Source organism: Falco cherrug, chromosome 12 (genome assembly GCF_023634085.1).
Source record: "Falco cherrug isolate bFalChe1 chromosome 12, bFalChe1.pri, whole genome shotgun sequence".
Taxonomy (NCBI): Eukaryota; Metazoa; Chordata; class Aves; order Falconiformes; family Falconidae; genus Falco; species Falco cherrug.
The window spans coordinates 8,197,277-8,211,536 of record NC_073708.1 but is presented as its reverse complement, the minus strand read 5'-3'; the positions used below and the strand labels follow the sequence as shown (position 1 = coordinate 8,211,536).

Below are 14,260 nucleotides of genomic sequence, written 5' to 3'. Positions count from 1 at the left end.
GGATTTTGCACTGACTTGAAGGAAGCCTCCAAGAGCTGCTAAGGGTGACAAGTCTGTGGTGGGTCCTGCAGCCCTGCCTCTCTCCCACCCAAATCTGGAGAGTACAAACTCTCTGTAAAAGCCACCAAGTGAGTCTCTGCTGCAGGGAAAGCAAGCCCAAGGGCACGAGCGTTTGTCCACCTCTGCTCTCTGCAGCTAGTTGCTCCGTCCTCGGTGGAGCAAGGACTGCTGAGCTGGATAGTCTCCCAGATCACACTGACAGATGCGAGGTCAGGTAGTAACAACTAGGACAGCATTTAAGATGCTTTTTTCCAAGATAAAATAACTGTGCAGCCTCTGGGGTTGAATGTTAGCAGGCTGTGTAGCTGTCCCTTTTGGAGGCCGTGCTGTCCCCCTGAGGAGCATGAGGCTGCTCTGTGCAGGGCAGAGCCTGGGGAAGCAGTGTAACACTGGGCACCGGCTGAGCCTCATCCTGTTCCCTGTAGCATCATCAGGGCTGTGTTGCCTCAACTACTTAGGGCAGCGGGGGGCTGTGAAATGCCAAGCTTGAATCAAAAACCTAATCCCAGGCACAGTTCTCCCTTCCAGCTGGGTGCAAAGTGGTTCAGAGGACCAGGGCATCAACGCAACTTCCCTTTGCAGAGTGTGAAAATTTAAACCCCAGGATCTTGGTGGATCCTGCAGGGATTTGGCTGCAATAACCACAGGGGCTTTCCAGGAGCTGCAGAAACTGGAGACAGTCTGCAGCTTTAACAAGGAGTCTTGTATGAGTTTGGGGGCTGAGTGATGGGATTGGTCTTTCCTTGGCATGTTCTTCCTCCCACTAAGCTTTTGATGACTTTAGAAACACTTCCCTGGCTTATTCCTGTCCGTCACCCTGAAAAGGACAAATGCTCCCCCCAGCTGGCTGGCACATATGTGCATCCCTTGTTGCCCTCCCTCGCCAGTGCCAGACTGGATGCCCCACTGAGCCCTCTTCTTGGGTGCTGCCAGTTCCCAGCAGCTGGGCAGTGCTGGGAAGCACATCCTCTCAGCTGGGAGAAATGCAGGGAAGCACTGAGCATTGCAAAGTGATCATGAGCCTTAGTGCTGAGGCACCTCCCGTGGTTTGGCCCTTCCTCTGAAAGCACACTAACGTAAGGGTGAGACAGGGCTGATGTAAGGGCTTGTTTCCTGACACTGCTACAAACAGAAGAGCTGTGAAGACAAACGGAGAAAAATAATCTCCTAACCCAAGTATCTGACCTAAAAGCTTGTCACACTCTTCTACCAGCAGCACTTACCTAACTGAGAAAATGGGGATCAAATTCTCCCCCAGGCTGGCTGTGAGCTTGCTGAGCTGGTCCCTTCCTTGAGGTCCCCTGGTGTTTATGCAGGTCCGCTCTCCTCTTAAAGGACTTTTTATCGCTTGGCCTTGGTGGCTTTCTCTCTCCTCTGGGTGCTGACTGCCTGGTGCTCAGCTAACGGGGTGGGATGCCATTAAGCTGTTGAATGGTGAAGCACCAACGTCTGTGTGGCAGGGGCCAGCTTCTCACCCACTGAACCTTTCATTTCAGGTGTATAGATGCCTACAGCTTGGTACAGGCTGTTCTCTGAGACCAGGCCAGCTGCCTACCTGTCCCTCACGGGTTACTGGGTGCTTTGGGTCCCTGCCTGTTGCAGTATGCTCACCCAGGGGAGAGATGGTAGCACAACTGTAGTTTTGGGGCATTTCTCCCCAGCAATGAGCTAAACAGATATGACACCTGCTGGTCACTTTTTTAAGAAAAAAAATTAAGCAGGATTTTCTTATTTCCCTTTAAGATTTCTCCAACAAAAATGTGCACCCAGAACTTCTATTGTACAAGCCTTGTGCTCATGTCCTACACTGACCTGTCCTACACTGACCTGTCCTCCACACACCCAGCGGCCCTGGGGGTTAATAGCTGAGATCTGGAGAGAGTTTCAGTGATTCTGTTCCTCCAGTCAGTAGATATTTTGGAAAACGTGCAGAGATGGGAGGAGAGAGTGAAGGCATCGGGGCATTTGGAGGTGCTAGGATCTGCTTTCTAGTGGGGAGGGTTGGGAAGAGAGGTGGTGGAGGGAGAGGTGACACCAGGGCTGAGCCAGGCTGGGTAAGCTTTTGCTCAGAAAAGAGGTAGAGAGTGTGTGTATCCAACTGGAGATGAGGGACTGTCTAGCTCTGCTGCTGGATGCTCTGACCACTGCGGGACTGTTCGAAGCACTCTGTGAGCACAGCAAACCACTGTCTGGGTGCTGGGTCTCTCCTGTCTCCTCCAGCATCTAGTGACAGCTGAGTCCAGGCTGCCACCTGGAGGTATCAACTCCTCTTTCCTTTATTCCAGAGCTTCGCACCTTGGAAATCCCAACCTTTTGTCAAATGTGGAGGCTGCTGGTCTAAAGCACCCCCAAAGTGGTGGACATAGATCTGAAACATCCATTTATTTGCTGTTCTGCCTCTCCTGAGTGGGTTTCTTGTCCCTGCTTCCAGAGGAAAGGGGCCCCACTGCGACCGAGTGTTGCTGTGCATGTAAAGAGTGACATTTCTGTCCCGCAGCTGTACAGGAGGAGAGGCAGAGGAGCAGGGAGCGGAGCGAGCATGAGGCTGAGTCCACAAGCAGTGGCAGCGAGGACATGCCCGTGGAGAGGATCCTGGAAGCTGAGCTGGCAGTTGAACCCAAGACGGAGGCGTACAGCGACATGAACACGGAGAGCTCGGTAAGGAGCACTAATATCACTTGCATCTAGAGATGAGAGCCTTAGAGGTGCGATTTGAAAAGGCAAACCTCGCATGAAGGGCTAGCATTTTGTAAGGGGTTTTTGCTTTGCACTGCCTAAAAATCACCACAATTTTCTTTTGAAGCTACTCTGAACAACAACTAGAAAACTACCTATACGTTATTTTCCTAGTATTTTTTTTCCAGTTCCCTTTGGTTTCAGTGAGTAGATAGGGCAGTAGCTGGATGCCAGAAGAGTCTGAGCCCTGTGCTGGCTTCTACAGTTGCACATACGTGGGCACTGCTTGTCTGTCCCAGTGACCAAGACTGGAATGGAGCTGAACACAGCAAGTTTACTGCTGTGGTTTGGATAAAACTGCTGTTCATGCCTGTTCAGTTTGATGGGGTTTAGCTATGCCCTGGGGAGCAGGTCTACAGCCTACCATGCAGGAGTTGCTTTGCAAGGAACAGCAAGTAAACAGAAAAGTCTAGCAACCAGCTGATTTGGCTGGGTGTAGAGGGGGAGTAGTAGGAATAAATATCTTCTCTTCCTAACGGTACACAGCGGAGATTACTGGCAACTTGATTTTACTTGTGGGCTCTGAGTATCATCACCTTGATCTGATACTGTGTGCAGTGCAGACAGTGATTATACAAGGTTTTTGATTGCTAAATTTTCATCTTTTCCTCTGCTCTTTTTCTTTTTATATCTCTTTTAATTAGACTAATGACCCTGTCACCAACATATGCCATGCAGCTGACAAGCAGCTCTTCACACTTGTTGAGTGGGCCAAGCGAATCCCCCACTTCTCCGACCTGACGTTGGAAGACCAAGTCATTCTCCTCCGGGCAGGTAACATCCCCCACCTGTGGCCACTGGGGCTATTCCTGGTACCCCTGTCCCCTCTCTGAGCCGTGTGCCATGGCAGTCAGGCAGGATGGTGAATGCAAAATCCTGAGCTGATCCATCCCCACTGTCACAGGGTGAGCAACCCATCCTGAGCCATGATGAGCGGTTGGCAGCGGCTGTGGATGGGGCAGTGGAATCTTCTGTTTGTTCCTGTCTTAATGGAGATGTGTAGGAGGGCAGGAAGAGAGTGAATAAATGTGTCCAGTTAATGCAGTTCCTATGGCTGTAGAGCTTACTATGTGTGCAGCACATTAGTGTGTAACATGTAAAATGATGTAAAGGGGTTGCTAATGCAAGGAATATGGGTTTTTAGGAGGAAAACCCAGCATGTTCTCTTCCCCCACCCCCTTTTATTTTGTTCCCCATTTGAGTCTTTTTCTGCACCTTCCTTGCTACTGGTCAGGGTTTGCAATCCCTTGCAGTGTTGGCAAGGGTGCAGTTGATACCTGGGGTTCCATCTCTCCTGTGAGCTGAGTCTGAAGCCAGCAGGGAGAAACCAGCTCTCCCGCTTCATGCAGGACTGATACTCTGCTGAACTACCTCTTGTGTCCTGCACATCTCCTCTTGCAGGCTGGAATGAGCTGCTCATCGCCTCTTTTTCCCATCGCTCTGTGTCAGTGCAAGATGGCATCCTTCTGGCCACAGGCTTGCACGTGCACCGCAGCAGCGCTCACAGTGCTGGTGTGGGCTCCATCTTTGACAGGTATGTGGCCTGGTTTTGCCATGCCCTGGTAGAGGTGGCCAGGCTAGCTCTGTCTTTCCCCTCTAAACTGGAAACATGTCCTTAGTGAGAACTAGAGCAAATACATGGTGATTTGGGACAGAACTACCTTCAAATGAGGAGGGGATGCTTGACTGGCTTAAAAACTGAGAATGAGATGAAAGCACCTTGGAAAGGGGTTTGCTGCAGCAGCAGATCATTTGTTGGGTGTGCAGGGGGAGGAATGATTCTCTGCCTTCTCTCGAGAGTTTGCTGTAACTGGATCTCAAGCTAATACCAATCAGCAAGAGCTTTAGCAGGCAAAGCCTTAAACCCCAACTTTGCCATGTAATGACTGCACAGGTACTGTCCGTGCCATGCCTGCTCCCTGCCTGTCAGGACACTGCGTTCCCACTCTACCACAACTGGTGTGTGTAAAGGCAGTGCCTGTGTTTTGCATAGTGAAATATGGAGAAAACCTCATGCAGTCTTCCTCAACTGAATGCAAAATCTTTTAGTGCAAACAGAGCACCCAGGCCGTGTGCTGAGCGTAGTAAGAATGGGAGCAAATTTGATGCTCAGGTCCCTGGATGCTGCTGATAGACATAAAAAAGAGCAGAGTGTCATGGCTGTCCCTCAAAGCTGCCTCTTCCTGCAGAGATGAATTGGGGGTATTCCCAGTGCCTGTCTCGAATGTTTTTCAGCCCCCAGCCTTGCTGTCTGTACCTGTTTCTGATTGTCTGCCCACCCATGTCCCTCACATGCAGGGTTTTGACAGAGCTGGTGTCCAAAATGAAAGACATGCAGATGGATAAGTCAGAGCTGGGGTGCCTGCGAGCCATTGTCCTGTTTAACCCAGGTAAGTCTGAGATGCCAGACAGTCCCAGGTGACATGCATGTCCTCAGGGCCATGGCAGGTCACAGGCAGGAGTGCAGTGGCAGTAAGCATCAGGATTGCAGACGGATTCGTCCCACTCCCTGGGTGCATGATTAAAGAGAGCCAGAGTCCTTTCCCACCTGTGCACACAGTCATTCTGCTGGTAGTGGAAAGGTCCCTTCTGCAGTGATTTCTTCCCTACCTGTATGTTCTCCCTCAACCAGATGCTAAGGGTTTGTCTAGCCCCTCCGAAGTGGAATCGCTGAGGGAGAAGGTCTACGCCACACTGGAAGCCTACACGAAGCAGAAGTACCCCGAGCAGCCAGGGCGGTGAGTGTCCCGAAGCGAGGCAGACAAGGTGGTGTAATAATAATAATAAACCCCTGACTTTAAAGAGGAGACTGAGGCTGGGGTGTCAGTGCTAGCTCTGCCTGAAGCACCCTCAAAGCCAAGGGCAGGCTACCAGCCAAAGGTGCCTGAGCAGCCCAGCTCCCGCAGGCTGGCCCGTCCTCTTGGTGCCCCAATCCTGGGCCAGAGCCTTTAGGGTGCTGGCGAGCTGCAATTTTCGTGCTTTTCAATCCAATCCCACCCTCTGCTGGCCGAGCTCTCGAAATGCCGGCAGCTGGATCCATCCCCATCGCTGCCAGCCAAGTGATGCGCCCACATCTTCTGCCATCGTTGGCTCTGGATGTGACCGCAGAGGGCTGCGAGCGGGGCGTGGGGAGGGGGAGGCAGCCTGCCTGCTGCGCCCCTTGCACCCCTCGGAACAGGGGGCAGTGGCTGGCAGGGGCACTGCTGAGGGGTTGTGCACCCTCTTGGGAGGCTGGGGACTTCTGAAGACTCTTTCAAGAAAGATTGAAATGGCACCATGGAGATGTAAGTCACTTGTAAAGTTCTAGTCTTGGAGAGAGAACCTGGATGTATCTCTTTAAAACTTAAAAAAAAAAAAAAAAAAAGGCTAAATTTTGTTTTGAAAAAATACGTATTCCCTCTGCACATGCAGAGAGAAACACTTACTTTGAAAGCATAAGAGAATCCATACATAAATAAATAAAGATCTCCCCGAGGCATTTCTGGGGAGAATTTGGGTTTTGCCCTCCTGAGCCCCTGACACAGGCTCAGAAACACGGGAGAGGGTGGCCAGTGCCTCCTGCCTGTCTCTGACTCTGCTCTCTTCCAGGTTTGCCAAACTCCTTCTGCGCCTGCCAGCGCTGCGGTCCATCGGGCTGAAGTGCCTGGAGCACCTCTTCTTCTTCAAGCTGATTGGGGACACCCCTATCGACACATTCCTCATGGAGATGCTGGAGACACCCCTGCAGGTCACTTGAGGGTCTGGCCCTCTCTGGCCAGCCCCTGGTCCCCTTGTGCCCCCACACAGCCTCCCACCCCTCTGCTCTGAGTCTGTGAGAGCTCAAGAGATGTCCTTCACCCTCCGCTCCTCCTCCATGGGATTGTCGTGGTTTTGTACAGCTGTAAATCGCCCCCTCTAACCCTCCCTGGCTTGGCTGTTGGGGGTCACAGATCCCCTGACCAGCTAACCATTCCCCTGTACAGATAATTGCTTTAAATTATTTTTTCACTCTCAATAAAAGCCAACAAAAGAAATAAAATAATATAATGAGAGGCACTGATTGGAGCTGACAGAGCAGTGTCCTCTTTTGCTGTGGTTACAAGTCTGGTTTGGGATGGGGCTGAGGAACCCTCCTGAGACTCCTGGGCAGCCCAGATCAGGGCAGGAACATCGCTTGGGATGTCACTGCTTGTGCTGGCGGGCAGTCCTCTGGCCAAGAGAGGACAGGTATTGCTGCTCTGTGCACCTGCTAAGAGAAGACCTGGAGAAACTTGCTGCTTTGAAACAGGAGAATTCATTCCGCTATCTTAAAAAGAAACTCATGGACTCTTTGAATTCATTGAATTTTTAAAGTGATTTTAAAAGTGACTTTTTTCATGTGCTTTTCCTTTTCTAAGCTAGTCCAGCCACTGAGGGAAGAACTGAAGTGCTTCATTTTGGTCCAGGTAGAGTATTTTGGGGTCACCCAAACCTGGCGTGCTGATGGATAATTTTAATTTTTCTGCAATGTCATGGATCCTGTTCTCAGGCTTTTTGTCTTTTCTCCATATTTTTGCGCTGGAAACAGGTTCTTCAGCCCCAAATTTATAATCTCATACCTCCACAAGTGAAACCTGCAGAGAGAGAAAGCACAAGACGCTCTAACAAACCTGCCTCAAAGGTCTGCCTGGTGTTTCCCCTGCTCAAATGGCACTGCTGGAGCTTCCCATCACAACCCAGCTAACCAGAGTCAAACGAGTTAAAGACGTTAATTTGTTCAATATGTGGAGCTTATCCTGGTGGGAAAATGTCCTCCCAGGAACCCAGCGAAATTGTCTGTATTATTATTCATAAAACAGGTGTAGTGTTAAGTGATCTGCCCCTTCTGACCCTCTCAGCAGACAGTGCGGTGAGATGCAGCCGTGCTTCGTCTGTCCGCATGACAGATTGCAATGCTGCTGCTCAGTGACTCCGGGAAGTTCGAGGGGAAAGGAGTAGCGACAACAGGAAAGAAAGAAGGATAAAAATGAAACATTTTGTTAAACTCCCACACAGGGACATGATTCTCCAATATTTCATTGTGAGAAGGAAAAAGAGACTCAAAAGAGCAGACGAGAAAAGAAACCCCCAAAATTATGAAAATTCTAACTTGTTTGTTTGTTTCTGGTGACACTGGAGAGAAAAAAAATATCAGGGAGCATTTAAAAAGATGTGAAAAACAGTGACCAAGGGGATATTTTTAGTAGAAAAGGTAATTTTCCATTAAAAGGAAAGTGTTTAAAGACAAAAAAATACTCAACCTGCTCATTGTAAAACATTTGCTAGAGTTTGAGATGCTGCACAGAGACTATGCTGGGATGGTACCCATGCCATGCTGCTGGGTAGGCAAAGTAAGAGGTTACCTCCAGCCTGGGCTGCTGCAGGCTTCCCCCTCTAGGAGCTGTGGTGCCAGCTAGCTGGATTTGGTTTCTTTTCTGATTATAAAGCCCTGAGTTTATCTTGACTTCCCTGCTCTCTGGTTTGATGGTTTAAATCGAGGAGGTTTGTTGGCATTAGCAGGCTTAGCAGAGAAGGGCAGAGCTGGTGCTACTGTCTGAAGATACATCATGTGGCATTAGTGTTTTTTATTAAAATATATAGAGGAAAACTCGAGGGTCTTTGTGCCTGCAGCAGAAGTCTGGCTGAGATGATGCGTGGGTGCTGTTTTGGAGCCCTGTGGCACTCGGTGGTAACTCAGAGTGTGCGTTAGCTCCGGGGTGAGCTGCTGCAGCACAGCGGGCTGAGCCAGCTGGAGAGGACGGGATGCTTCCATACCAATAGTGCTGTCTCTCTCAGGAGCTCATGGGCTGTCCTCGGCACGCAGTTGTTGCAGCTGTCGTCAGAAGTATTTACATGGAGCTGCAAGGTTGGAGCTTAATTTGGCCAAGCCATCCAAAAGGGCTTTGGGCCATGCTCAACCCTCTCTGATAGGTGTTTAATGTGGACGGTGTAATACCTCTTGGTGACTTAATTTGAGTCTATGATGAAGGATTCAGAGTCCCTGATATTCCATATTGGCAGAACAGCTATCACATGGGCAGCAGAGAAAAATAAAACTGGACAGAAGAGTGGGACCCAGTGCGTAGCCCAGATGGCCCAGCACATGCCACTGCAAGTAAGAGTTTGCTAAGTTCTATGAGCAATCTTGACTCTCTTGATGCTGATCTTGATCCACTGCCTGTGAGCGAATCCAGACTATTGCCTGCAATAGAAACAGTCACTTTTTGAAGTTGGAAGTGATGGGATGTGATAACCTGGACTGGGGCAGGAAGTCTCAAAGTGGCCATTGGTGGCTTCTGGACACCCCTACTCTTAACAGTCTACCTTGAGACCATGGGAAGGTGGTCTTGGGGTTCTGGGCCATGAGGTCTCTGGGCTGTGCTTTGAGCAGGTCTTGTCCTCTTTCTCCAGATGACTAGTGGGGTTTTTTGAAAAAGTTTTGTGCTTGGTGATCTGCTTAACTGACACCGCACCACACACTCCCCCACCCCACCCCTGGTGCGGCAGTGAGACCTTGAGACGCAGTGTGGCTTCTGTAAATGAGATTGCAAACTTGTCTGAGAGTGTCACTAGCAGACACCTGCCCTATGCAGGGGAAAGAAATCATTGAGGGCCTGAGGTTTGATGTGATCTCCTGGATTTGGTCCTAACCCTTGGGTTCCTCATTCATGTTGTGGTCTTCTAGACAATGGTGTCAAAATACTGCCCAAGAGCATTTCTTCCCCTAGCCTTGCAATGCACGGAGGTGAGTCTCTATGGAGAACCTGAGGAGCAAATCCTACAGCAGTTACTACTAACTTGTGTGGTTTTCCTTCAGGATGAATTGCTGCAGAAGAACAGCAGCTTGGCACGGCTGGAGCTTACCTGATCTGCAGCCCTACAAAGACCTAATTTTCAGAAAGTAGTAGAAATCACTGTCATGGATAAGCTAAAGAAAACTATCCTTGCACATGTATTCAGCCAGCTTGTGTGGTGTTACAGCTGCAGAAAGAATTAAAAAAGCAGCACTGGAGAACTCAAAACTCAAGAAATACTGAAGTTTAAGTCACTTCCAGTGCAGTCATTTTTCCTGGCAGGCTACGTCGTGATGGTGCCTTCAAAAATCCAAGGTACTGGCCACTTCTCAGGCATGCCAGGGTTCAGCTACCTACCCTTCATACTGAAACCTGGCTCCTCCTAATCTATGAATTTTGCTTTTGCCAGGTTCCAGTTGCTGGGTCTTGCCACCATTTCATCTGAAGATCCAGTCATCAGTTTCCCCATGAAAACCCTTGTAGCCTCAAATTAAGCTCTGACTTTCTTTCCTTTACTCTGGGAATAACAAATAAACCAGGCTCTGGGAATGACTGGTGCAAGGCAAAGTGTCATATTCTCTTTCCCACCATGCATCACATCTCATGAGCTTTCTGAGTCAGCAGCAGGACCCCTCCACCATGGACAAGGCTTGTTTTAGTGCTCAGGCCAAACATTTCAAAGCATTTATTAATTCTGAGCTTCTCACTCTGTAGCACTCTGTGGAGGGGACTTAAAAAAATAGTGGGTTTAGCCACTTATGATGAGAACCTTGGAAAATGAAAAAAAACCTTAAACTCCATTGCTTGTGCTAAGCTGGATTTGTTTATCACCTAGAAATCAAGCCAGGGTATTTTCCTGCCCTGCCTTCATTTGGGTTCTGTAGTGGTTACTTCAGTTTCTACTGAAGTTCAACAACAGCAGTTCTGGTTTGGGAATTAAAAAAATAAATCCCAAGCTATAAAGGTTTGAGCCGGTTTGCATTCAGTTCAGCTCTGGGCTCCCTTCTGAATTTAGTGATTCAAGGGCATGTCCGTTATAGCAGAGATGACTTTCAGGCACTGATGGCATGACTGAACTGAGTGCTGCCACCACTAGTCTTTCCTCGAGGACCTGATGTCTGGGCTGGGCCCTGGGCTGCCTTCATCATCACACCTGAGCTCCCCTGAGATGCTCTCTTGGCTGCTTGGTTTCTCTGCTCGTCCCCTCTCTGTCCCTCCCAGCTCTCTGCTGCCGCACCAAATGCCCAGGTGGGAAGTTGTGGAGGCTGCGCTGAATTGGTACCTCCTGGAGCACCAGAGAGCACAGGGAGGAAGAGAAGGAATTACACTGATTAGGAGGCATGTGGGGCTCCCAGAGCTGATGGCGGCAGTGGGAAGCAGTACCTGTATCCTCTTTCAGGGGATGATGGCTTTTATCTCAGGGTGAAGTACATCGGGGTGGAAAACATGATACAAAGGCAGAGAAGCCCTGATAAAGCTGCAGGCATTCGTTAGCATTAGTGGACAAGGACCAGCCTATACCTATGCAAGGCCAGTGGCTGCCACCCCATACCTCTCTTGCCTCTCTCCCTATGCCCTCTGTGCAATTAGCTCTGCCTGAGAACAGGCTTGGTTTGGGGGATTTCAGCGGTAAAGGGAGAGGATTTTGTCACCCCAGGGATATTTGACAGCATTGTGGCTGTGGGCTGGTTTCTGGCTTGCCTCCCTACCGGGGCTGGCCAGCCCAGCTGGGTGTGCAGCAGCTGATGCCTATAAAGGGCTCTGAGGGTGGCAGGAAGGGGAGGGTGGTGTGTTTTTAGGGGGGTGAGTGGTGTAGAGGGATGTCTCTGGGTGGTGGGCAAGGCTTGTCTTCTGGGTCAAGTTGGCTTCAGGCATTAGGCAGCCTGATGATGCTGGCTGGCTGGCCCAGGGACTCCTGTCCCAAGGGAGGTGGCTGGAGCATGTGTAGGGAAGCGCAGCCTGTAACCACCCTCTTCCCTGGTGTCCAGTGTGCCTGCGCCTGGGTCCAGCCCTCCCTGCTCCTGCGTGGTTCTGCATCTGCTTTGCTGGGCAGGGCGGAGGTGATGCTGGCGGAGGGATCTGGTTCCCTGCTGTCTGGAGCCATGCCTTTTGCTGTGCCCGCGTTTACCTGCCCTTGGAGCTGAGCGCTGGTGGTCTCCTTTCAGCAGTGAATGGTGGGTACCTGCTGGTCCACACAAGCTCCTCAGCAGTGAACATGAGACCTGAGTAACCCCACAGGGAGAAGGCTCAGGGAGATGAGTCCCTCTTCCAGTGCCTTGTTAATTTAGTGGACAGCTTCTGTTTAATGCTGTTTTTCCCAGACCACCCAGTTTTTGCAACACCTGACTGCCTGCAGACCCTACAGCTAGAAAGAGAAAGCCTTGTCCTGCTCCTCCTCTGGTTTAATTCTCTTCAGCTGCTGATGCTGTGGGCTGCTGCACCTAATTCAGCCCTGGGTGAGCTAATTGTGGAAACTCTGGCCCTCAGCAGCTGCAGTGAGCTGGCTGAAATATTCCCCCCACCTTTTGCAGGGCCAGGGCCAGTGCCCAAGGTGAAGGTGTGCTTTGGGAGTGAGGGGGTTTGAGGGTGTATTACTGGTATATTTTACCAGTTCATCTCGTGACCATCTTTTGTATGAGACCGGGTATGCTCCAGTACCTGTGATCCCTGTGGGAGCTGGTCGATGTGTGTAAATCGTGGGAAGCAACACCCTGGGGTTACACGCTGGGCCCATCCCTCAAGCCTGATCCTTCACAGACTGAGCCGGGAGTTGTGCGTGAGAGCTGTGAGATAAGGCAGTCTCCAAACCCCTCCTTGCCTGGAGAGGAGGAGGAACAGCACCACCACCACGGGGTGACAACATCTAGGGGGAATGACTTCCCTCTCAGCTGTTCCTGCATCTCTGATCAGACCAAATCTGTGAGTGGGCATCCTAAGTATATAAGCAAGGTGTCCTGTATGGGGCCACAGTTTTCAGCAGTGTTGGAGGATGGCATTCCCTCCCCGTGGGGCTGACCTCTGGCTGTGTAAGGAGCATCTGCCCTGCACAGCTCTGCAGCTGGGGTGGGATGGGGTGGCTGCGCTGCTTTGTACAGGGAGGGTGAGCAGCATGCCGTCCCTGGAGCCCCTGGTCATGCTGCAGTGTTTGCTGGGCTGGTGTCTTGGCAAAGTGGCTCTGATGGATCTGGCTACCCAGAAACTTGGCTGGAGCCGCTCAGAGACCTTCAGGAGAGACAAAGGCGGAGGCAGCAGAGCTCAGTGCCTCCCTGCTGCAGCTCAGCCTTCCTGGATGTGAGGCATTGGAGCTGTTTCACGCTGACCTGTACAATAGTACCAGTGCTCTTGTGCCCAAGCCCCCAGTGTAGTTATACTGGGATATAGTGGACCTGTCCCAGGGTCCTGTTTCCCTCTCCCATGGGGTTTTGGCAGGGTGGTGATCCACCTGCGCTAACCTGTGGCCTCTCCCCTTCCTACCAGCTCCCAAAGGACACGACCTTGCTCCCTGCATCACCCGCATCATCTGGGCGTGGGGAACACTTGGTGACAAGGATGCCCCACAGAGAGGCTGGGAGCGCTCCTGCCCCTTGTGCCAAGGTCACCGGTGAACACAGGAGGTGAGGCCCCTAAAACCTGCCAGCCTCCAGCAGCGGGTCCCTGGCAGCTCTGCAGCCCTTTTCTCCCCCCGCCAGCTGGAGAGGGGCACTCAGCCCTCCTCCGAGCCGGGTGAAGCCGCTGCCCAGGCTGCCCCCGCAGGTACGTGGCCCCGGCCCCGCTGCGGGTGGCTCCGGGCCTGCGGGGACCGTGGAACACCCCAACAAAATAACGACCGCCCCCCCCGGCCCGAGGCAGGGCAGCAGGGAACAGCCGACCGGGACGGGAGAGCGCCGGGGCTGCGGGAAGGCTCCAACTTCCAGCTTCCCCGGCCGGGCAGGATCGCTCCTCTGCGGGTTTCCCCTCCCCGAGACCGATGCGGTTTGAAGGGGCCGGAGCGGCGCGTCCCGGGGCCGCCTCCCCCGCGGTGCCGGCGCCCGGAGCGCACCGGGCCCTGCTCGGCGCCGGCGATGAGCCCTGAGGGGCCGCGCCCCGGCTTCGGGTTGGGTTGGTTTTTTTGTTTGGTGGTTTTTGTTGGTTTTGTTTTGGTTGTGGGTTTGTGGTTGTTTCCCCCCCCCCGCCCCCCCTTTTCTTTTTTCTTTTCTTTTCTTTTCCCCTCCCAGCATTCATTTTCTTTAAATGCTCGGGAGCAGCGGGAGTGGGGCGCCCGGGGCGATGCGCAGCGCGGGGGAGCGCATCCCCACCGGGGATAGCATCTCGCCCCGGCCGCTGCCTCCCGGGGCCGGGGACCGGCTCTCCCCAAAAACTCCTGGCCTGGGCTTCCCCTGGCAGGGGGTGCTGCTTTCCAGCCGGTTTCACTGCCGGGAGAGCGGTGGTGACGGGGCACCACCCTCTACCTTTTTTTTGGCTTTTCTTCTTTTTGGCTTGCTTTCTAAGAAAAGCAGCAGCCGCGGAGCGGGGGCTGCCCCGGCGGCCCGGACGTGCCCCTCGGAGCCGGGAAGGGCCGCCGGCCCCTCGAGGCGTGGCGGGGCCGGTGCCTGCAGCCAGGCAGGAGAGCGGGGAGGAAACTTATTTCGAGTGGGGTGGAGAGGGGAGGGCAGGGGGTGGGGGTCGGGCAGGGA

The 14,260-nt window shown here is 52.2% G+C and overlaps 1 protein-coding gene across 4 annotated transcripts in view; it reads left to right on the top strand.

The window, feature by feature from the left end:
- The window catches only part of RXRG (retinoid X receptor gamma), a 51,178-nt gene extending 44,338 nt beyond the window's left edge, over window positions 1–6,840 (top strand). For all 4 annotated transcript variants that reach the window (XM_014277322.3, XM_055724857.1, XM_027800629.2 and 1 more), the window contains 6 exons: window positions 2,558–2,718; window positions 3,441–3,570; window positions 4,198–4,330; window positions 5,095–5,186; window positions 5,429–5,534; window positions 6,385–6,840. In XM_014277322.3, coding sequence (XP_014132797.3) covers window positions 2,558–2,718; window positions 3,441–3,570; window positions 4,198–4,330; window positions 5,095–5,186; window positions 5,429–5,534; window positions 6,385–6,532 — 770 coding nt within the window. In that variant the 3' untranslated portion in view covers window positions 6,533–6,840. The remainder of the gene's footprint in view (window positions 1–2,557; window positions 2,719–3,440; window positions 3,571–4,197; window positions 4,331–5,094; window positions 5,187–5,428; window positions 5,535–6,384) is intronic.
- Window positions 6,841–14,260: the final 7,420 nt, after the last annotated feature.